The sequence below is a fragment of the Rousettus aegyptiacus genome, unplaced genomic scaffold (assembly GCF_014176215.1).
Source record: "Rousettus aegyptiacus isolate mRouAeg1 unplaced genomic scaffold, mRouAeg1.p scaffold_m13_p_10, whole genome shotgun sequence".
Taxonomy (NCBI): Eukaryota; Metazoa; Chordata; class Mammalia; order Chiroptera; family Pteropodidae; genus Rousettus; species Rousettus aegyptiacus.
Genome location: NW_023416285.1, coordinates 89,761,742 through 89,786,654, shown reverse-complemented (window position 1 = coordinate 89,786,654; position 24,913 = coordinate 89,761,742). Strand labels below are relative to the sequence as shown.

Below are 24,913 nucleotides of genomic sequence, written 5' to 3'. Positions count from 1 at the left end.
GACCATGGAATTACGGCACTCAGCAGCGACTTCGACATGCCCCACTGTGGCCACACGGACAGACGCCACTTGCTGTGCTACCGGCCTTCGAAACGCAGAGGCCTAAATGGAGAACGCTGGGTGGCGGCGACAGCAGACAGCCCAGCGGGGTGCAGCGGACCCCGGGGCTTTTGGAGCAAAAGCATCTTGTGGCCCCTGAGGCAAAGACACGGAACTGTGAAGAGTGACAGGCTCGGGAAGCAGCAGGCACCACGCGAAACATAAGGACGGGAGCTCGCCGGCATGCAGCCCACGGGAGGGCCGGAGGGGCAGGCCTGGTCTCCAGAGCCATATGGTCAGCACCGGCAGCCGGGGCCTCCTCAGCTACAGAAGGGCGGTAACAGACCAGGCACCAGGTTACCACCCACGGCCGCCGAAAAGCCAGAAGCTGCTCAGAACACATGCAGGCTTCCGTCACACGCACGGGCATGAAATCCGGAGGTGAACTCCATCCACCACCTCCAGCAAACTTCTGAGTAGTGAGAAGTACGCTCTGTCCAACTATTTCTGCAGAAGCTCCCAGACTGTTTTTAGCTCTGCTGATGCCTGCGAAGGAGAGGTGCGAGGCTGGAGCATGAAAACCAGGGCACCCTGCCCACACGCCTCTTTGAAAAACCGAATGCATGGTTCAGCCTCTGCCTCCTGTACAGGAAACGGAGGACGGACTTCGAACCACCCAGAGTGCAGGAAGGGGGAACGTAATGGGAACCGAGCAGGGGAGGAGTGCGCGGCCCAGCGGCGGGCTGCTCCCTACGCTGCGGGGGGTCAAACACTGCCATCTGGTGCCCATTCCCAGTGACAGCGACGCATCACAGACCCATGGGCCGGACGAGGCCCAAAGACACCAAGAGATAAGGCAAAGCGAAACACAGCGAACAGCACCTGAATCTGACACATTTATTAAAAATGGGAGACTTTTTTCTGTTGCCACATAACAAATAAAAATGGCCAGATTTTTTACATGCTTCTGCTGCTTTAAAAAAAAAATTATTTAAAGTGCTTTAAAATTTTTCTTTAACTCGTAGAACATTTCGTCCCCAAACTGAAGAATACACTTCTCTTTATCAGAGAAGGATAAAGTAAGAGAGGGATGGGAGAAGAAATCAAAACGAGGCCGGCCATTTAGACTCCTAAGTTACGTCGCTACAACGAAGCTACTGGGAACATTACAAAGAAACCATGAGGATACATGAAAATTAGCTGGGTTATTAAGTACACATATTATACATAAACTGGGGGGAGAAAGGCCATTTAAGAGGAAATGATGAAAGCGAACACTGCTTTGCCCCAATATTTGATGAATACGATCCTGGCTAACGACCGCCTTTGTCCTGAATGAGGCAAGGTGAAAAGCAACCAAATTAACAGAAGCTATGTGAAATGCGACTTGGGACGTTGTTGGCCAGAGTGAAAGGACAGTCTCTTTAATCCTTTGATAGAATAGCTGGAAGTCACCGCGCCACAGAGGTGATGTCTAGACTAATTACATGGATGCCAATTCTTTCAGCCAATTAGGAATCACGGTCGTGAAAGTCATTTTAATGATTACATGTAAAGACGACTCTCTTCACTCTCACATACAAATGATTACGCTCTTCAGAATTTTATGTACGAAAAAAAGTTTCATTATACTTACAGTGCTTAATGACTTCTGTTTTCTGACCCCCCAAAAAAACACGGTAAATAATAAACTAATTATATCTTCGCTTAAGAATTTGAAGTTCAAAAAGTACACCAATGGTAACTAATTGAAGATTTTTATGAGATTTCCCCTAAAGCAGCTAATAAAACAGTGAATTACAGTAGTTATGAGTTATTTAAAAATATAAAGTTTATGAAACAGTAAAGAAAATTCTCATTTCAAAGGATCTGCATGGTCCTCAAGGTAAAAATAAGACAGTAAAACATCTAAATTATCCACCCAATAAGGGTCAGCATCCTCCAAATAGTATTAGCTTTGTTAATAACAATAATCATGCTTTCAGTTAATCAAAGTATGAACTGAGCATCCACACCTACAAGTACAAACTTATTATATCCCACCATGGGACTGTCTAAGATTCTGTAGCTTATGTAATTTTAACCAAAAATATCCCTGGCTTAATTTCCTGGAAAAGAAAAAAAAAATGTCCTATTCTTTTAGCAACAATGAAAATAATCAATTATACAAAAATTAGGGTAAAAAGTTACAAGTGAGCAGTGGGCAGATTTTATAGCATAAAGTCAAATATGCAAAAATATATGTCCCTGAGCTATATAAAAAGTGTGAGCACGGAGCCAAACAAATCTCCTGAAAAGCTGGCTTTCTGCTCTTCTGAGGATGCAAAAATTAGTTAATGTCTGACTCTTGTATGAACTTCCCAGAGAGAATTAGGGAATGGTCCATGCAAACCCCAGGAAGACTCCCAAGCCCTGAGTTCATTTAGGAACGAACATTCCGAAATTACACTCGAACACTCCGAAATTACACTCCGGGGCTGAGGCGCTGAACTGCCAGCAAGGAGAAACGTCAATGAACTGCTCTAATTCAGGGGCCGGGTCGGAAAAGCAGCACTAAGAGGAAAAGCAATGGCGTCCAGTGGCTGGGGAGGAAGCGACTTCTAGTGAAGGGGAAGAAACAGCCAGAGGCTCCCTTAGAAACAATGCCTAAGAAGTTCTGAAACATGGGAAAGATCGAGAAGGAAGAAGGCAATGTGGAAAACTCCAATCGACCAAAGGGAAATGCAAGTTCAGGGTCATAAAAGGAGTTGTCTAGGCTCTTAAATAAATATCATTGTAATACAGTCTTTTACACACAACTCGATTCTCAATTATTAACATTCAGAGACAGCTGACAATTCTCTCTCTCTCTCTCTCTTACGCGCGCGCGCGCACACACGCACGCGCACACACACACACACACAAAATGCCAATAGTTCACATCTTCTTTTATAATTAAGAACAATTTCAGCAAGAGGCCACGCTGGGTTGCTTAGCTTCCTTCCTCGCCTTATGTTTCGATGCTGAGGAGGGGAGTGATTACAAGAGTTCCGAGAGACTGGGGATGGTGGGGGTGGGGGGTTGGGGGGGAAGAGTGCTAGAAAAATCCACAAAGTAGTTTTGTTCACCGCCCTCCACCGAGAACTACTCCTTTGAGCTATAGGAATTCTCCTGGCTCTCCTACTCTAACAAGGAAAGATCCGGGGCCATTGCTTCCTCCATGAGCTCTTAGATGCGCCTCGTGGGCCATGTGAGCCACACACATGTGTCACCGGCACAGGCGGCAGGGGCGTGGCCACAGAGCCCCCCCCCCCACGAGCCAGTCTCCTTGTTTAACCACTGTAAGCCCTTTGCTTCCATCAGATACGGAGTGGGCTGTATCACTAGCTCTTCTCACCCCTTCCTTTCACATTGAAGTCATGATCTATGCGGCGTGTGGTCCTTCAGACTCTAGAAGCTCATGGGGGGTGCATTAAACACCCTTTTTTAAAAGTTTTGTTCCAGGAACTCTCTCCTCTAAGAAACAGCACTGGTGCATCCACGCGGCCAACATGCTCATGTCATCGCCCCCTATTCTAGGGCTTCTAAATCTGGGCTACGTGCAACCCTGATTCATGGATACTTTTAACAGGACCCACAAACTTGTTGAAATTGTACCTGTCATGCACACATTCACAGAGAGCGTGGACACAGCTTTCACCCTATTTTTTAAAAAGGTCAGTGAGTTATAAAAGGCAAAACAAACAAAAAAACCCTGCTCTAAAAGGATGCATATACTTAAATATTGCACCTCTTAAAATACCCTCTCCCGTCCTCCTCTGCACTCTACACTTGTCTGCACACACATTATCAAGGAGAGATAGTCGACGGATGATTTAGATATAAATTTTTGCTATGAAGTCAGCTCTGTTTGAGAGTTCTAGTATAAATAGTAATACAAAGTAAAAGAAATCCTTTCCAAGATCGGCTCCCCCAAATGAGCCTGTTATGATTTGGAAAGAAAGCAGTTCGACCTGCCTCCTGACACAGCCCACCACCATTCTGAAATTCTCACCACTGAAGTCTCCCATTGACAAATGCACTGTGGAGGAATTAATAGGCCACACTTAGCTGGCTTCCTCTTAGCACAGAGCAGGACTCTGAGAAAAGGGACTCTAGGAAAGGTCCACAGTGGTTGGCAAGAAAGGGATCAGGAGACCACAGTCTCTAATCTGAGCACCCAATGCCATCAGGAACCAGTTTCTCCAACTTCACTCACTGACCCTGGATCATGCTGGTTCCAGATTAGGGGCCAAAGGACTTCTTTATCTCACATGCTTGCTTACTAAAACCAAAAATAACAACAAACTCCCAACCGCAGGCAATTTTTTTATGGTAGCCTAACAACTGGTACTATCCGATAGGTATTATTTAATTCATAGCTATGAGACTCAAAAATGCTAGGTATATATTTTTTTCAAATCCAATCTTTCAAATGATGGCATGGCAGCAAACTGATAAATGTGCACTAATTAAAAATATAAGCTATTGATCAAAGCCTCGGTATTATAAATACATTTACACTTTGTTAAAATGCAAACAGCAAGTTGTTTTGACATTGTCACAAGATAAATTCATGACACAGGGACAATTTATTTTGCATATTCCCTCTCATAGTTTAATTTCATACAAGCCATCCACAAGAACTTTTGCATAAGGCATGACAAATAATCTAGGGAAAAGGAAATAACTAGAGACTTCAGAACAGGAAGGGGCTGGAAGACTAGTGAAGGTCACTCTTATGAGTTGGGAGAGTTAAGTTTTCTCATTCATCTCAACAATCTTTCATGTCTGTAGGAAAGCGGTTCAATTTATTACGCTTTTTAAAAGCTGCTTAATTTCCCTCATTATAATGGGATCTGCATATTTGGAGAATGCATTATTTTTCTGTGGAACATGGTGCTAAACTCATTTACAATAACACTTATGGCAGATAGCCTATCAATACATACATCTGAATAAAACTTTAAAACATCACTTTAACTCCTATGTATTTAGAAAATTACCTTTGATAAAGCAATTACCGAACTTAAAAAAAAAAAAAAAAAACTAATATTTCTTGTTCACTACAATTTGAAATTCACACATAAGCTATAAGCAATAGGAAACAGTCTGTTTAAAAACACACACACACACACACACACACACATTTTGCCATAAAACTAAGGTTTACTGCATGTCTAGCCATTTCTGATACATTAAATGACAAGATATGGTCACAGTAAGGCCTGAAACTGCAGGCAAAACTGCTAATACCTCAAGAAAAGGTTTTACGTGGCAGCTAAAAGTTCAAAGTATAAAAACTAAACAATTACAATCTGAGACTCACTTAAAAAGGTTTACATAGTTGGCTGCTCAGTGTTTGCACAAAACAAAAAGATATCATAACCTTTGTATTTCTTGCACGAAATGATGGGTACTTAATCTTAAAATATGTGGGTCGCAAAATGAAAAATACTGTCGTATTCAAGGTGCTAGCATAAAACTTGTGTATGGGTTCTGCTGTAAGAATAAAATTATTTTTTAAATTTAAGAATAGCTTCACATTAAAAATGCCCAGAGACTGTTTTATCACTGATGCATAATGTAATTCATTTCACAATACATAGTTTTCTTCCCTATACAATGACATTTGGTAGAAGAATCAGTACAAATATGTGCAAAATGCATACTCTCCTGAGTTTTACAGTTATTTCTGAATTAGAATCTGATTACATACATACATTCATATTTTAAAATTTCTCCCAAAGTGGAAAAAAAAAAATCTTATGTTTACTTAATACTAAATACTACAAAGGCAATAAAATTCTTCCAGTTTAATGATACTGGAAGAAAAGTTTCTAATTTGAGAAAGTAACCATAATAAACACGAAAAAATGATGTGTGAAAGTGAATGCATAATTTTAGGAGCCAAACAAAACAATAACTTATCTCCTTATAGAATAATCTACCTTAATTATTGTAAAATTAAACTACGTAAATGGCAACAGCAACATGCCCTGTTGGACAGAGACAAAGAGCTTGCAAAAAATTTCATTTGATAACACAAATTTGGTTTCTAATCTTTTGGCACAAGACCCAGGGAAATAAATACCTGTCTCAACAGTGACCTCTAGTGGACAAGTCTTAAAATGACTGTCTCAAAAAGAAATTCTGCTTTTAAAACAAAAGTAGAAAAACCTTTACAAAACACTTGCCAACGGCGCAAGAAGCAAGGATTATATCAAAGAGCAGACCGGAAAGGACTCAGTTAGCAGTGGTGCGTGAGAGGAGGTGGTCGCAAAGCGGGCGCAGCAGGGGGCAGAGACAGGAAGCCAGCCCTTGGGATAACTGCTAAGTCCCTTCCTCTCCAACACAGAGCAAGCATCTCAGCGTGCCGGGACTTGGCACAACTTGTCACCTACCAGCCTTTTAACCCACCGGTATTAACTGAGTGGCTGTTTCATGTTCACCGTACTTTGAGCATTTCTGCAGGGGTAGGATACAAAAGAGCATTGGACAAGAAACATGAAATACAGTTAATTGTATGAAGAAATTAATAAATAATTTGAGATCTTAAATCTATGAAACTAATTTTAAGTGAAAGAGTAACAGGCCCAGAAGCCATAAGACTCAGAGTGGTAAAAAGAGGCTTAACGGGGAAGTGATGCTCAGCTGCGCCCAGGAGGTCGCTGGGTAGAAGCGGCACCTGTGGCTGGACATGGCACCAGCCTCCCCTACCTGCAATTCTCAGGGGCACCTGGGAGTGCCGGCCCACACATCACTCAGCTCTGAAAGGGCCCCATGAATACAAAGATGATAAGACACCAACTCCCCGGGCATTAGGTGATGTTTCCTTAGCGCTCCCACAGTCCAGCACAGTGCAAACGAACCCATGAGACCAGAGTCTGTGGTGGCCACATCTACTTAAGTCCCTACACTGGTTGGTTAGTCCCGAAGAGAGAGACCTTCCGGCTCCTACGCGGACCACTTCGCCTCAGGCCAGTTCTTCCTCTCGGGCTCTCCAGCCATCGACTGCTTCCTCCATCAACTGCCCCATGTAACTGCTGGGAGGCCACTGTGCTCGGCAACAGGGCATCAAAGAATAGGTCGTGGTCCCCGCTTTCGAGAACGCCTAAGATCTACCTAGGGAGAGAAGAACCGCGAAGCAGCGGCAGGACTAAGAAGTGCCTCTGGGGGAGGACGGGGGCGAGGCCGCGGCAGACTAGGAGGGGCCAGGGGACCTGGAACAGAGCGGGGCAGGCACGGGGGGCGGGGCTGCGGCACATGGGGAGGACGGCCTGGCGTGGGAGTTGCGGCCTGGCGTGGGAGTTGCGGCCGCGGCAGGGCGGGTCCAGAGAAGCAGACGCACAGGGCGCCCTCCCTCAGATGTGCGCGGTACCGCGGGGCAAGCGCTGTTTCCGAAGGGCTGGCCTAGTGGCAGAACCTCCGCGTTACCCACTGGGCCAGAAAGAACCTCGGTTGGGTTCCCAGACCGAACCTGCCCAGTTGCAGTTAGAGGCAGAAGGGGAAGCTCCACCTGCTACTGGGCCTCCGGCCTCCTTACGTGCGTCCTGGAAACCCGCAGATCTAGGGAAGTGGCTGCGGGCAGAACAGTCTTCCACTGACTTCGATTCCCCAAACCCATCCGTACCGCCCGACCCCCAGGTTTAAACTTCAACAGCGTCACTGTAACCATGACGAACGTCTAACGGCGAGCGGCTTGACCGTGCTGGAATATTTTTTTATGAACTGTAACCTAGATAACTTTGTTTCTGCTCACAAATTTTTGGAATTTATGGATCATCGGCCCACTTTCAGGTTCCCCGTGGCTGCTTTCATACTGCGTTGAGAGGACCTGTCAATGTCAAAACTACCAACAGGGAAAGAAAGTCACCTGGGTGCCATTCTGCTCCGGTGGCCCTGCAGATGGTGACTCAAGTGCGTGGAGTCAGATGGTGTCCCCAGATCGGGGTCCCAGTTTGAGTAAAGCCAGGTATTCATTCCGCAAGGCCAAGAGTGGAAATGTCAGAGAACAGTGTAACTGGCAAGCTGAGAGGAAAACACAAGTATTTTGCAAGATAAAAGCAAGGCTGAGGCGTTTGTTTTTGTTGAGTCCCTGCGGTTTTAATGCAGCACTGTCAGCGAGTCCCTATTAAAAACCACAGAAAGTGAAAGACACTGATTACAATAAAAAGTGACAGCAGGGTGTTCTTAGCCACTTACATGTAATGCATATTTATATTGCCATCAAATGGACATATTTACTATAAACACTTGAAAAACCATAGCAAAGTCATTCATTTAAATGCCAGAAAAATAGTAAAAGATGCTAATTTGACCTTAGCGAAACGGCGCGGATGTCACCGACACTACCCACAACGGCTTGAAACAGAATTTACCAAGACGTTTAATTAGTTCACCGGATTAGGTCAACAGTGTCTCGGATGCGGGAAAAAGAAAAAAAAAAAAAAAAAAAGGAAAGAGGATATACGAAGTTTGGATTCATTCCGTCGACCACTTTAACAGCAGACACAATTTAACTCCAAATTATACCTAAATTAATCTCACATTATATGCCTGGAGAAAGAAACTGATCCATCGATCCCTGAGATTTCTCTTTGTGGATACGTAAGAAGAAAAAAATTACAACTATCTGGAAGATTTTTTAAAAAACAGATCAATTAATGATGTAATAGAAATAAAACATATTTTGCTTTCTTGTTTAAATGTAAACTGTTTCGCTCTAATGGTGACGCGGATCTAACAACGGTAAGCTTGGCAATTAAACATTTTTATGAACTTCGTGATGGAGAGCTTCCGGAATTTCTGCTGGCAACATCTCGGGGAATTTAGAGGTCATGCCATCCACCCTTCAAAACAAACAGCAAATCCCCTGTGACTGGGGTTACGGTCTCAATGGACAGCGAGACCATTTGCTACAAAAACAATTAAAGTGGCAGCATATCGCCTGTTACAAAAATGATCACATGTGACCTGTAGCCCTCACTTTCAACTTCTGTGGCCCCCACTACCGAAACATGACAAATGTGCCACTCTGCCTTTGCCTTACAAATATGCACTTTTTGCTAAGAATGAACTAATCTGCCTGTCTCAGCTACACGAGGGGCTCTGCCACTCTGAAGTCTAGATTATCAACAGCTCTGTGACATTGCTTCGAGCTGTATATAATGTACATACACACATAAATTCACGACACAGACCCCTCAAGATGACATTGTGCTCAATTTCATTGCATTCGGAAAGCTCCCGAACAAATTCTTGCCACGTGATTAGAAAACCATTCAAGTCTGCAAGAAATATGGGAAGCGCACAGAAGCGACAGTCAATTAGGAAAGAGAAAGGAGAGCAGGACCCTGTCATTAAAACCTTTAAGGCCACAGCTCTCACAACAAAATGGTCCGTGCTATTCATACGAAATAATCTTATAAAAGCAGATATTAAATCTACTGCATGTACACCACACAGTCATACTACCAATGCCCAAGAAAATTTTTCTTAGAAACCTGACTCAAGAATTTGAAAAATAGCCATGTAAATTTATATAAGTTATGCAACTTTGTGGTTTTTTTCTTCCCCATTGAGCAGGGAAGGAAGATATATCAACAGTTAAATTTTCCCCTTTGAGATGAAAGCAAAAACTCTTACTCTAATATTTCTTGATAATTTTTTTTCCATGAAATACTAATGAATGGCCCAGCAGCAATTCGGGTCCCTGTAGCATTTACCAGTCATGAATGGAACCTTTGCAGAGAAGCAAGGCCATTTGTTTCCCTTCGGTTTAATCACACAATAGCAAAGAGTCCTTAGAATAAAGCAAAGTCCAAAATACGGGAAGACACATGCTCATGTATCTTAGTGTCACCAAAATAAATTTACGTGTCCCCAAATAAACAGTTGTCATTAGTGTCTTCACAGGAACCCAAAAATCAGCAGTATCACCACATTACCTAAAAGTCAGAAACTGTGAAATAAATGATAACGTCAACTCACTTGTTAGCTTGTTGTGGCTGAGGACCAGCTGCGTGATGTGGGATAAGGAGACTGTAAAAGAATAAAAAAAAATGTCAGTCAGTTAATGTACCCAAATTACAGCAACACTCCTACGAGGTGAAGTGCTAAATTATTTTCACAGGTTGAAGTGTTACCGCTCACAGAGAAGCAAGGATTCATTTAACACTCCGATAAATGTTAACCCGAATTAAAAGAAGTCATATAATGAGTGGTACAATTAGCATAGCAAGTTAGACCTAATGAGATTAATGTCACAGGATCGGACATTAAAAGGGTCAGTTAGCTTTGCTTGGAGACCTGGTTTCTGCTGGCCTGGCCTTAGTGACCCATCTCAACAAACTGTGCCAGTCTGAGAACTGGCCGACTGTGTGGACAGGCACTGAGCCCTCGCCCCCGTGGAAAAGTCACAACATCCACGGAAAGATCACGTGGCAGAAGGCCGGCCAGTACTCTACTTCATCCACACCCACTGTGAACCCAGAAATTCTTTTACACACTTCAATGATCCAAAAAACAAACAAAATTCTCCTTTAAAAAAAAATTTGGTTGATGTTTTAATGTACCTACAGATTGCACATCAGTTTTCAAACTTCACCATGGAGGTTTAATTTGCTGAACAGATTTACTTAAAAGATGGTTTTTCCAACTATAAACAAAAACATATACACATAGATCCACCAAAAAAAAAAAAAACCAACAAAACAGGGATCTGCCTTCCATTTTATTTTGGTTCTAAAACGTCACTGGATGATCAGCATCACACACACACACACACACACACACACACACACACACACAGAGTCTACACTGATGCGGCTAAAAAAAAAAAAATGCAGTGGAGTTTTTTTCCTTACGGGAATAAAGCAGAAAGTCTTCTCAGGGGGAGTCTCAGTGTTGGACCCCAGCAGGCTTATAAGAAGATGAGTTATCACTCCTGACCACTACTACTGTTTTTCTTTTTTCAACCATCGCAAAGCCATAGAAAAGTTCAAAACACAGTACACAGACCTTGGTTTCCCGCCCTGAACCATTCGAGATTAAGATAATGGCCTGATGCCCCACAAACTTTAGGGTAGTGGTCCCCAATCTTTTTGGCACCAGGGATCAGTGGTCCTATGAGAACCTGATGCCTGATGATCTGAGGCGGAGCTGAGGCGGTGATGCTGGCGCTGGGGAGCGGCTGCAGATACAGATGAAGATTTGCTCGCTTGCTTGCCCAACACTAACCTGCTGCGCGGTCCGGTTCCTAATGGGCCACAAACTGGTACACGTCTGCGACTCAGGGGTGGGATCCCTGCTTTAGGACATTGCCACAAAGACATCTGCTACCTGACCACAAAACAGCCATCCAGTCATCACCATCTAAGCCCCAGCCCTCATCCAAGGTTCTCCAAAGGTCGAAATCCTCTAAGGAAAAAAAGATTCATTTAGAACCCACACTGTCTGTAGCTGCCAGGTCTCTTTAAGGCACCTTTAGTCTGAATTTCTCTTTCCTTAACTTTCATGACCTTGGCAATTTTGAAGCTCACAGGCCACATTATTTTGTATTAAGTCCTCCATGTGGATGTCATGTGTTTATTCTTGTTTAGATTTAGGTTATGCATCTTTGACAGGAATGTGGAAGAAATGCTGTGTTCGTCTCAAACCATCCTGTCAGGGAGCACAAGATTTCCAATTGTCCCATCACTAATGACCTTCCCTTGATCATTCATGTCTGCCAGGCTTCTCCACAATTTATTCTGTTCCTCTTTGGAATCTGTGCTTTTTAGGCGAAGGAAGGACTTTGAGGCTATATCGATATCCTGTTCCACGTGTAGTTCATGGCCCCCAACTAGGGCAACTTTGACTCTCATGGGATATTGGGCAAGTGCCTGGAGACATTTTTGATCCTAACAACTACGGTCACTAAAACATCTAAACTTTCATATGTGGCTCACATGCCATTTTAATTGTGTAGGACTGGCCCAAAGCAGTGGCGTCTAGCAGGCAGGGGCCAGGGATGGTGCGAAACACCCTGCAATGCACAAGGCAGCCCCACAGCAGACCCATCGGTCCAAACGTCAGTAGTGTTGCTACCAAGAAATCATGACTGACTTGTCTTGGTGTGGCTTTGTGGTTTCCTACCTTAGTCAATGGGTTATGACCTGTCACTATTTTTTATGTTGATGTTCGAATTGTCCCATTAGGCCAGTGGGAGCTCATCCGTGATGGCTGCTAAGTCCCTCGGGCACGTCTCTGGCTCTGTGAGCACTTTCTTACTTTCCGACACGAGATATTCAAGCGCATCTTGTGCTGCTTCTGCCACAGCCCTGGAATCGGCCACTTCTGCAATGAGCTCTGCTTCCTTCTGGTGGAAGATGGTATTTTAAGCCAAAACCCGGGCAGCAGATGTAGTCACTGCTATCTGGGGGGCTCGATGTTCTAAGTCACTCTCAGTGGACAGAGCTGGAGCACGCACACGCACACACGCACACACCTACACTGACTTCACTATTTACACTGAAAACCGAGTTCACGCCACCAGAGCCAACTGCAGCACAGCATGACACGGTTCGTTTTAGTTGCTCCCTGTCGGTATTTGCAGTTTCCTTCTCTAACTCCAAGAAGCCTGGCTTGCATTACCTTTAACCTGCCTCCTTGTTTAATCAATGCTTCTATATATAACTGCACAGAGTTATCCTACAGCTACGCTGGGACAGCTTTATGTTTTATCTACAGGGACACTGGGAGTCTGAAACTGAGTCTTGGTTAAAATCAGGATGAACAGGCTAGCTAAAGAGGTGTAATGTTCTGTTTTAAAGCTGCAAACTCCCCCAAAGACACCCAGGGCCAGCATGTTTACACATTTAGGGTTGTGCAAATTGATGGCTTACACCTGGCTACAGGTGCACGGCCAGTCAGGCATAAAAGACACTGCTGGACACTTCTGCCTGTGTCTCCTGGAACTCTGATTCCTCCACATGTCTTGATGGTTCATGGAGATGAAATAGGTCCTGAGCAGCAGCTAAGAAACCACCCTGGGGAGTCACCAGTGACCGTCTTGGGGCTCTGAGGCTCGCCTGTGCTTTCCTGCTCTTGCTAAACCACACACGACTCAGCTCTATGGATTCTTCCGAGTCCTTTCAACCACCCAGTGCAGTAATGCAGGAACCGATCCCCTCCCCGCCCCTCCCTCCCACCTGGACACCTTCACGCTCTGCTCCGACTCACCCTCCTCGTCTGTCTCCACGCTCCTCGCCCTGCCGGGCCTTGGACCTCCCGAGCCCAGCCCCCCACCCTGCACAGTGCTCTCCTCAACACACTCAGGTTCCCACACCCTGCTCTAGGCCACCACGGCCCCCAAACACTGGACACCCCACTTTTTCTGTCCCACTTACGGGCTTTAAGACTGAACTAGGGAAGGGGGAAGGGAAAGGCAAAACAGAAGATGAACATTTTATGGTTTCCGGAAGAGTCATGAAGGTGCCTTCCCATAGGACATTTAAGATCTTAGACACTGCAAAACATCTCATACATTTGTACTTATTAAAGAGTTTCTTGTCTACCAAATAAAGCATTCCTTTACTTCTGAGGTATACGGTCTGTCATTTAAAAAAAAATAAATCTCAAAGAGCTGCCCTCATTCCAAACAAGATGAAATGGATTCACAGATCTTCCTCTTAAGACAAACAGCTTCATGTGAAAGCAAACCACAAATACCATGAGTTACACAAAACAGGAGTTTCTCACGCATGTAAATACGGGCAATCCAAAGGTTCCTGGTATCTTGTTCAAATATCCTCAAAGCACGGCTCCTACCTCATGGTCCACAATGGCTGCCTGAGCTAAGCCACCATGCCTGTATTCCCTTCAGGAAGAGGGAAAGGGCAAAAATAAATAAACAAAAGACTCTCTCCTTTAGGAAACTTCCAAGTTGTACATGACACTTCCACTAATAAGCAATTAATCAAAATTTTGTAATGTAGTGATGCCTAGCTGCAAGGGAGGCAGGGAAAACGCAGTCTGTATTGCAGGTGACCACGTGCCAGCTAAAACGGAGGGTTTTATTAACATGAAAGATGGAGCAAACGGAAACCGGCAGACAACTAGCAGCCTCGCACTCGAGGAGACCACTCCACCTGAGCGCCACAGCAATGAATTCCGATTACAAAGGAAAACTAATTATCCCATATCATCCTGCTTTAATTTTTCCTAAAATACCAGAAATAACTAATTAAAAGAAAAAAAATTGTTCTTCTCTCAGATCACACTCAGTGAAAGATTTAATTAGGGAAAGCTGGTTCTTGTTAATTATTTCATTGTGTCATTTCAACAAGCATTTAACAAGAAAGTGATAAAATTTTAAAGTTTTTTTTTTTTTAATAGAGAAAGGAAATTCAGTTGTTACTTCAACTGATCACTCACTACGATATATTTTCCTTTCTCACGATCATTACCAGGCTACATGCTAAAGCAGGTGAGCGGGAGAAAAGAGGTGAGAGGCAGAAAAGGAAAAGGCAAGAAAAGACTGTGGGCCGGGTCTAGGGGAGGGCGGCTGGGCTGGACAGAGCCAGAACCACGGAATCCATCACAAAGCCTGGTCCAGGCCGAGCCCGAGCGGCAGCAGACGCGCTTACACCACCCGCCGCTCCCTTCCACTCGGCAATGGTGCGTTCAGGGTGAGTCTTGTACGGAACTGCACCGTGGAAGCAGAAGGGAGAGGCCTACCAAGTAGATTTAAAAGCACAAAAGCCGCTCTAGTCAAACATACCGGGAAAACGGAAGCGGGCTGTACCCACTGACCCCTGAATCGCTCACTGTGAGACCTTCCGCTGGGTTAATAACCTGCTCCAACGGTCCTGCCAGCCATAGTGTCAAGAATGGGCACCGGGAGAACAGGGAGAATGGTTACTGCAATTCCCAGAGCAATACTAAACTATGCTTTGTCCAAAAACTCTGCGTTTTCGAAGCAGAATATATTACGAGAGTCAACTAGATAAGAAGTATATTGACAAACACGGTTAAACGTTAGTGTTTTGTCTATGAGTCTCTCCAGCCTTTAGAAATGGTACTTGGGTGAACGCCGTGTTAGGCTCAAACGAACGGTGGGAAACAACCATTGGGAAGGAGGTGTCTGTGAGGAAAGGGGGTGGACTGAGGTTGCTGGCACTCATATAAGATTTGTGATCATTTATTCTGTTGTCAAAAAGGGAGCCCGCGGGAAAATGCTCAAAGAGAAACTGGTTGGTTCAAAATTTTCACAAGAAAATCACAAACTCATTGACTGGATAGTTACTGAGCATGCTCGGAGTGCCAAGTCTCTACCTTGAAGATCCTCAGAGAAGTAATGTCAACCATACATCCCGGTTAGCCTGGGACAGTCTTAGATTACGCCTGTTGCTTCTCTCAAAACCATCCTCGTTTGGATAACAAATTATATAGTCACTCAACTTCGGGAACATAAAACATGCACCGAAATCCTAAAATGAGAGTTATAAAAAGAGCATGGACACAAGAGAAGCCTATCGGCAAGGAGAATGGCAGTTCAGGAGGAAATGTTACTTGCTGTGGGATGAATGACACGTCCACACATGTTACAGGGCAGAGGGTACGCCCGGCACTGAGGCTGGACCTGGAAGCCATATGGAACCTGAGGATGACGGGAGAAATCGCAGCTTCCACACCTGAACAAATGGATGGAAAACAGGGATGGTACAGGACTGGAAGGGGCAGCCAGTATCTTAATGAAATGAATTCAGAAAGATCAAAGAACTAAATAAACCCTTCTCAAAAAAAAAAGAATCATCATTTCTAAGTAACACATGGAAACAGACATTATTAAACTGATAAGAACAGATAACACACTAGATCTTAGCCAAAAGGCTGAAAAGCAATGGAACCAGACATTATTATTTAAAATAGGTTCAGAGTTTTTTCTTTCTTCTTCTACACAAAGTAGGTAGCATGAGAAAAAAAAAAAAAAAAGCATGATAAAATTCACAGTAACATAAGATGAAATTATAGACTTGTTTTCAAAATAATCTAACATATCATAAAGATGTGGTGCACTGGAAATTGTCTCCATAATTTTCAATTTGGCAAATTATTCCTTCGGCAGCACTTGAGAGAGGGTGGAAAGTTCTAGCTTCACAGCATGACATTTACATCCCAAGAAGAAAATCACGGCCCAGATGACAAGGGGAATGAGACTTGAAAGCACGCAAAGCGACACGAGACTTGAAAGTGTCTGCAATCGTGTCGCGGGCTGGAACTGGCCACTCTGGGGTTCCAGGTGAAGGGCTCTGTGACACTGGCCACAAAAACTGGACTGCAACCCCCGGGTCACCTCGTGAACTGCATTCTGAATGGAGGCAATCAGAAAGAAAACCGCTATCATCAGAATGCAAATGGCCGGCCCTCCTTGACGCTCTCGCGGTGTCAAACACTGCCACGTTGTAAAAACCACCATAGCTCCTGGGATATTCAAAGAGGGCCGCCTTGTTTTGTCGACCTCCAGGGGTCACCATCCAAACTCTGTGCAACTCTGTGCAAATAGCAACCTCTGTTATGCCTGTCCTTCCTAAGTTGTAGATAAAAACAATTAATTCTAACTTAAAATGCAGGATGGTCCAACTGGCTTTTCCATTTTGGCTCCCCAGTAGGCTAGACCCAGCCACAGGCCTAAACGACGCTGATTCACAGACTCCACAGGGATGTGCAAGCAGGCTGGCTGTCAACACCTGGCCATGATGCATGATTAAAATGTCTGCCTGTGGTGCATGGCTGAAGTTATTTCACCCTTGACAGTACGATATAGATTCAGACTTTCTTAAAGACGCAGCTTCTGACAACATATTAAAGTGAAGACGATAAAATGTTTGCTACCGAGATATACAAATATCATATTCATCAACATACTCAGCATCATAAAACACTTCTTCCGAATTCTGCTCATAATTTAAAACTTCCAAAAAAAGTCACCATGGTATGAAAGCTTTCCTTTACTTCACGACTAATTATTTTGGAGAGTTGGAAACTCTTCAGTAGCAAGTTTTTGAAATTAATTACTTGATGCAATTCTGTTTAAAGGGTCTATCAACTGTAATTAATTGCTCTCTCATTCAACGGAAAGTAATTTATCATATGTGACCATTAAAAAAAGGTGATATTTCTTTCTATACCTAAATAAGAGCAGAGAATTCACATGTGTGGAGAACCCCGCCATGAGCTGGTCATTGACGGGGGGCTTTGAATCAATGGGGACAGTAAGCCAAAAGATACTAGACTCAAGGCACTGTATTAAAATCGTGGTGCCCACATCATTCCCATCCAAACACATCACTTTATAATCCCTCCTTCAGAAAAGAAGACAAAGGCAATTAATTATCCTTCTGAAGATGCCTGTGAGAATTGAAAAGAGAAATACAGTAAGCACCCTAAGACACTTAATCATTAATTGCTCTTGAGATTTAAGCAGAAAAGTATTAACAAATATCAGCAAATCACGACCCTTCGGCAAGACTGCACTCACGTGGTGAGTCGCAGAGCATGAGCGAGACGTGGTCCCTGCCCTCGACGAGCTCTGCACACAGCCATCTCCCCTCACCTACAGTATCACTTTTCGGCTTCAGTGACGCGTGGTCAACCGCGGCCTGAAAAACTACACGGAACGTTCCAGAAATAAATAGCTCATAAGCTTTAACCTGAGCTTCTTTGAGGGGCATGGATGAAATCTTGCGCGTCCCACTCCGTCCCACCCCGGATGTGGATCGCCCCTTCACCCCCCGTCTGCACATGCATGTGCTCCCCGCCCGCTCATCACTCAGAAGCTGACGCGGTTATCAGGCTAGCTGTGCTATCACAGTGACTGCTTTGCCAAGTCACCCGTATTTTAATGGTCCCAAAGCACGAGAGGAGTGATGCTGGCAGTTCAGAATGTCAGAGAGAAGCCTAAGGTGCTTCCTTTAAGAGAAAAGGCGAGTACAGTACAGTACGATGTTTTGAAGGACCACAGTCATAACTTTCATCACAGTATATTATAACTGTTCTATTATTGTTGTTTACCTCTCATTGCACCTCGCTGATAAACTGAACTTTGCCACGGGTAGGTGTGTGCAGGGAAACGCACGGTACGGATAGGGTTTGGTACGACCTGCAGTTCAGGCATCCACTGCGGTCTGGGAACAGGGAAGGGGGCGCCACTGCACGTGACATGCAAAGGACTAACATTCTCCACACATAATGACTTTTCCCATTGGTAAAGTGGAAAAACTATGCTGCTCCTCAAATAAAGGATGACGTCTGCAGCATCTGGCACAGAGTGGGCGCTGAGGCCCAGCCTGCTGCCTTGAGGGTATTGTCGTGGGACCTCTGGTGGGGCGAGAGGCTGGGGGTGAAGCGTCTAACGGTCCTTGGGGTGAGGCGTGGAGGCGAGGGTGCGTGGGTGCCCTCTGGAACACATCTGTTTGCTGGACCTGTGCGTGTGGGAGGAGAGAGGCAGGAACAGGATTGTGGGGAGAGGCATCATGCCGGGAGGAGACCGAGGGAGACCTGGAAGCCGATCAGAAAACACAGGCCAGGTCTGCGCTGGAGGAGGCTGACAAGTGTGCGTCCAGGAGGCCAGCGATGTGGGACTGGAGAAGGCAGCAGCGGAGGTCAGCATACGGAATGACGCGGGGACAGAAGCTGACAGCCAAGGGTAAAGGCGACGGTGAACCAACCATGAGACCAAATCCCGTCATGGGTGCGGTGACAAGAGGTGGCACAGAGGTCAAGCGTTTAGTGGCTGTTGAAGGACTTCCGGTTCTTGGAGCTCCGAGAATCGCCTCTCACGTAGGCAGCAGGACTAAGGTTCCGCTCTCCCTGCTTCTAGAGGGGGCTTGCCTTTACCTGGGCTCCTGGGCTGAGGTAACAGGTGTGGAGGACAGTGCAGGTGGTGTGGTCGAGCAGAGAAATGAGGCATCAGAGAGAAATGCGCATCAGACCCTGGGAAGAAGAAAGTGCCTGTGCCCCAGCTGCCTTGTTCATCTCCAGGGACACATGGAAGCTGAGAATACACTACATTACATGCACACTGGAAACTGTCCATGTCTTCTTTTTGAGTGGAAAAATGAACCCATGAACTAAGACTCCGTGTTTATCTTCAGGACATCTTATAATGACATACAATTGGCCATTGGTGGATATTTGTTTGTTCTGTATGTTTGGTCAGCAAAAAACAGGGTCAGAGGGAACCAGTTTCTTGGGTGAACACAACTTTTACAGGGTTCTCTGCTCACTAGCTCTGCAACCATGGGCCAGTTACTTAACCTCTCTGTCCTTTTTCTCATCTAAAACTGCAAGGAAGGTGGTTAATAACAGTACTATCACACAGGGTTATTGTAAGGAAGAGACAAGGTAACAAAGTTCAAACGACAATACCAGCCACATTGTAAACATTTGGTAAACATTAGCTGCTGTTGTTACTACCTTAATTAACATTTTTGATTCTAGTGAGTGGCTATAAATGTGCCCAGCATAGCACACTGATGTAGTAGGCATTACATAAATACGAGCTATCTTTTTTTTTTTTGGTTTCAAAGAATCAAATAATCTAATTCAGACTTTCATTTTCAAAATGCTCCAGAGAAATCCAGTGATTTTTATCATGGTCTCAAGGGATTACAACCTGGATCTAACGCAGCTTGAAACTGCGTCTTCCTTGCTTTGCTCTGAGTCACTTTATGTAACTGTCATATTTTATTCAAGACAGACAGGAATTTTCCCATTCAGGCTTATACTCTTTCTATAATGATACGAATTTCCACCATCTTGAAAAGGACACTTCATCCAGGAGTAAATATTATTTTCCCATTTTGGAAAGAAGCTTAAGATCTGCGATCCGGAAACTTCGGCTGTAGTCTCAGTTCTGATCTGGTATCTGTGAAACCCGAGAAAAATCACTTTACCCCTTTGGGCCACAGTTCTTTTATCTATAAATTGAGGAGCTTAAGCCTTTTCATTTCCAGGGTTCCATAACTGCTTTCTAAAATTACAGCTATTTATGCTACGCAAATTAAGAAAAATTAGTCAATATGGACAAGGCAAAAAAAAAAAAAAAAGATGGAGGAGGTAGCTACAGAATAAAAATGACTCTGGACCTTGAAGATCTTTCTAAGGCTGAAAAAACTTTCAAGCATTTTCTTTCTAATGGGAGTTTCAAATCGGCTTACTTCCTTTATGGCACTTATGTTCTGGAATGTGGCATGATGTTTTATTGGCTCATTAAAGCAGTCCCCCCTTATCTGCGGGGACTACATTCCAAAGCCCCCACTGGATGCCTGAAATCACAGATAGTACCAAATCCCAATACTATGTCTCTTCCTATACATATATGCATACGACAAAGCTTAATTTGTAAATTAGGCACAGGAAGAAATTAACAACAACAACAAATAATAGGACAACTATAATATTATATTATAATAAAAGTTACATGAACTGTGGCCTCTCAGAATATCTTACTGGACTGTATTCACCTTTTCATGTAAAGAAAGCACCTTATGGCTTCTTTCTGGCATATCCGAATTGCCAGCATCACCGTTCTTTTGCTTTGGAGCCATCGGTAAGTGAAATGCCGTTATCTGACCACAAGCACTAGGATACTGCAGCAGATCTGAAAACAACGGCTACTCGGTGACTAAGAGACCGGAAGGGTATACAAGGTGCAGCCGCTGGACAAAAGGATGATTCACGTCCCAGCTGGGAGGGAGCCGACGGCATGAGGTTTCATCACGCTGCTTAGAACAGCGCGCAATTTAAAACGTATGAACGGCTTCCTTCTGAAATTTTTCACTTAATATTTTTAAACCAAGGACGACCGTGGGTAACTGAAACTGCGCAAAGTGAAACTGCAGATAAGGGAGGGATGACCGTAAGTTTCAAATATTTCTCCCATCGCGGTGACGCTTCCTTTCTATGTTCATAAGTGTGCACGACCATCCTCCACGACCCGACTCCACTCCTAGGTCTATGACCAACAGCAATGAACATGTGTGCTCACTGAAAGGCACGTTCTCGTAGATTCAGGGCAGCGACACCCATGACGGCCCAGCCTGGAAATGGCCCACATGTCCGTCAGCAGCGGAAGGATCAACAAACTGTGGTCCGGTCACGCCTGGGTCTGCAACGACCTCGCAACGGGCATGCACCTCTGGGACGTGATGCTGAGCCAGAGGATCAAACACTCAGGAGCGCACACGATGGAATCCTCTTTCTTTCTTTTTAGTGATGCACGAAACCAGGCCAAACCCATCTCTGTTTTTGGAATCAGGACAGTCACTGAGAGGACAGTGACCGGGAGGTGCTGATCATGTTCTGCTTCCTGGTTTGAAAATATGTCAAGCTGCACTGTTTGTTACATATGCACTTATCTATATACATCTGTCAATAATGTGGCTTTGAAGTGGAATTTTAAAAAAGTATTTGTGTTTTGGAAAAAGGAAGGATCCTGTTTCTTCAGCCCATCAGCATGACCACGGGCAGGTTGGCACCTGCGGACATCCGAGAACACATTCCTAAGTCGACACAGCATCATCGGCCCATACAGGCAGGTACAAAGCTTCCAGAAGGGAATGGGTCTGCCAGAAGGCACCCGGAGTACACCTGCTGACCTCACTGTTTTATCTTTATGTGTGCACACACCCGTCAACAACGCTGGTGACGTGAGTAAGGCAAGGCAGCACAAGCTGAGAGCACAGCTTCTAACGTCCAACTGTCTGGGTTCCAAGCCTGCCTCTGCTACTTATTAGCTGTGTGAGCTGGAGCATGTTACTTAAGTTCTACAAAGCTGCTTCCTGAGCTATAAACTAGATGAGGAGGAGGAAGAAAACAGTAATGAAATGGTGAGGTTTAAAAGAAATAATCCATGTAGAGAGCTTAGTATAATGCCCGGCACATGGGAAGCATATGTGTTTGTGGTTGTATTAATCTATGTGCATGTATGTATTAATATACTCTATGTGTATATGGCAGTTTAATTATACTATTATTTTTTATCCCCCTAATAAATAGTATACGACTTGTAGATCAGAAATACATAATAGGTTAAACAGGTATCTTTCACATAGCCTGAAGACTTAAGTATTTCCAGCTCTAAAAAAACCACATAAGCATTTGATGTTGCAAACCTTGTCACCAATCTCTGTTCTGTGCTGTGTCCTAAATAACTCAGAGGTCACAACCCCTTCCAATTAACTGCCCAGTCTGATGTATGCCTTCCATTTGGCTCCGTTTACCCTTAAATTGGCAAACTATGCTGAGTCCAGAGGAATATATAACAGATGTGCAGAAAAGATATTAAGTAAAAAGGCTTTTTATGACGTATAGGCAAATTACAATTAAAATAACCATTTCATGTAATTCTGCTTTATTAATAGGTAAACCGTTATTTCCCAAATACAATTTTCTCCAGCACCACAATTCATAGAGAGTGTTTTAAGCTATGTTCTAAGTTTGAAGACAGAAAAAGATCTCACATCAGATCACTAAATTCAGTTAGGATAACAGTTTAAGGAAAATGAGAGGGTTCCACAGTTAACACTGACAGATATGGATAAGTTGTTTCTAGTGTTTTCTTCAACGGTTAAAACCCTGTAATGCTACGCTAAACCTAAGTCTGCAGGCTGGCCAAAAGATGCATTTTATTTGCTCAGGAAAGTGTTTCCAAGAATTCTGAAAGTGAATACCTTGAGGTAAGGCCGGCCGCCCCAGTCAGCCCCAGAAATCTCGCTCCTTAACGTCAGAGCCAGGCCCCTGCTGCACATCGGGGATGGCAAACGACACAGGACAAAGGTGTCAGACACGATTAAACGTGAACTCCGCTTCTGCCCCTAACTGTGTGATGCTGGGACTCAACAGACTATAGATAACCTTCTGCTTGCTCATCTGCAAAACGCTGACGTTATAAGTGCGAGAAGCACTTGTCCCATGTAAACACTCGAGCAAGAACCACTCAGACCCGCAGTGTAGATGTGATGGGGTGAACTGTGGCCCCTTAGGATTTCGGTGTCGAAGCCCTCACCCCCGCACCTCAGAACGTGGCTGTATTTGGAGACAGCGTCTCTAAAGAGGTTACAGTTAAAATGAGTCCGTTAAGGTGAGCCGTAATCCAAGGTGACTGGTGTCCGTATAAGGGGAAAGGGGACACACAGAGGGACACCAGGGGCATGTACGCACGGAAGGCCATGTGGGGACACAGCGAGAGGGCAGCCATTTGCAAGCCAAGGAGAGAGGCCTCAGGAGAAGGCAACCCTGCGGACACTGTGATCGCAGACTCCGCGCCTTTCGAACTCTGAGAACACACGTCTGTTATTCAAGTTCCCCAGTCTGGGGCATTCTGCACAGCGGCCCTACTAAACCAATAAGATAGGTAATGTTATGCTATCGTTAGTCTTTTTGTCTTTATCATCATCTCAAATCCAAGATACTCTCTCACACTGTCAAACATCACACACTGATGCAATCTGCCCAAAGGGGACTCTGCAAATTCCATTTCGCCCCCATCCTTCCTTTGGAAACAGGCTGACTGATCAGCACCTCTCCGTTCAGAAACCCCCGTGCCTCGAGCTGAGGCGTCAGGCTGCACCGCAGTTATGGCACTCCAACATTAAAGATGCTTTGGATCAGAAAGATTGTAACAGGGGCGGTTTCTTTGACTGTGAGCTTCATAAAGCACCACAGAGAGTGGACCGAGGAGAGTGTGGGCTGAGGAACCCTGAGCGAACCACAGAGGCTCAACACTGACCCCTGCTGACGAGACACTTGATCTACATGGACTGTTCCCTGGCCACATTTTTATGCTCTTTTTGCTTTAAAAAAGAAAGAATAAATCAACCTGCACAAACTTGCTACTCAGTGAAGCAACAAGCCTTTATGTCATGGAAAAAAATCAATACTATTTTTTCTCTGTAGTAGTGAATCTCCTACATCTAGATCGAATTTCTTTAAGCCAGGTTCACGTAAATTTATGAAATGAGGATCTGGTTTTCAACTATTATCCCTCTCGATTTTAGCACTGATTAGCACAACTACGAGCTGGCTATAATGGCAAGGCAGTGGGTGTTATGGTTTCTTATGATAAAATATAACTAGTTTGGATCCATTTAACAGCTTACAGTTTTCTCAACATTGCAAATGTTAATTTATCACTGGGTAATTTAAAGACTCAACATGAAGGAAACCCCCAGAGACTCAGCTTAGACAGTACCCATCACAGAAAAAAAGAAAAAATACATTCAATATACAGCTACAGGATAACATATGGTATTTTAATTATTAGTTGAAAAATTGCCAAGTTTTTATGCCTGTCATTCTCAACAGACACACACATGCCACAACTAAAATCCTGCGAAACGCTCTGCTATCGCCCCAGCCACCTCCCACACTGTCTGCGGCTCTGAACTTGTCGTGTGAGGCAACTGTTTTTCCTCCCGACCCTGTCACGCTCAGCATGCCCCTCTCACTTCTCCCAGGAAATCCCAAAACAGGTGAGGAATGCGGCGCTGGGTGCTCAGACATGATGCAACATGGAGATACACAGGCAAAGGCGCCTGGGTGAGCGCCATCACTGAGAATTCCAAAAACTAGAGACGCTGTTTTGCATTTTTTATATAATCGGATATAACAATTGAATGAACTAATAATAATGAATATTATGTGCCATGCTACAGGCCGAATGTCTGTGTTCCCCCCAAATTCATACGTTGAACCCTAACCCCCACTCTGTGATGGGGTTAGGAGGCGGGCCCTTTGGGAGGTGCTGAGGTCAGGAGAGTGGAGCCCGCATGAGTGGGATCAGGGCCCTTATTCAGAGACTCCAGAGATC

The 24,913-nt window shown here is 44.4% G+C and overlaps 1 protein-coding gene and 1 pseudogene across 2 annotated transcripts in view; both read right to left on the bottom strand.

Annotated features, from left to right (window-relative positions):
* Nucleotides 1–24,913, bottom strand: part of RSU1 (Ras suppressor protein 1) — a 223,794-nt gene that overhangs the window by 193,306 nt on the left and 5,575 nt on the right. For both annotated transcript variants that reach the window (XM_016150644.2, XM_016150643.2), the window contains exon 3: nucleotides 10,051–10,101. In XM_016150644.2, the coding sequence (XP_016006130.1) occupies nucleotides 10,051–10,101 (51 nt within the window). The remainder of the gene's footprint in view (nucleotides 1–10,050; nucleotides 10,102–24,913) is intronic.
* Nucleotides 15,847–15,945, bottom strand: LOC118608799 (annotated as a pseudogene).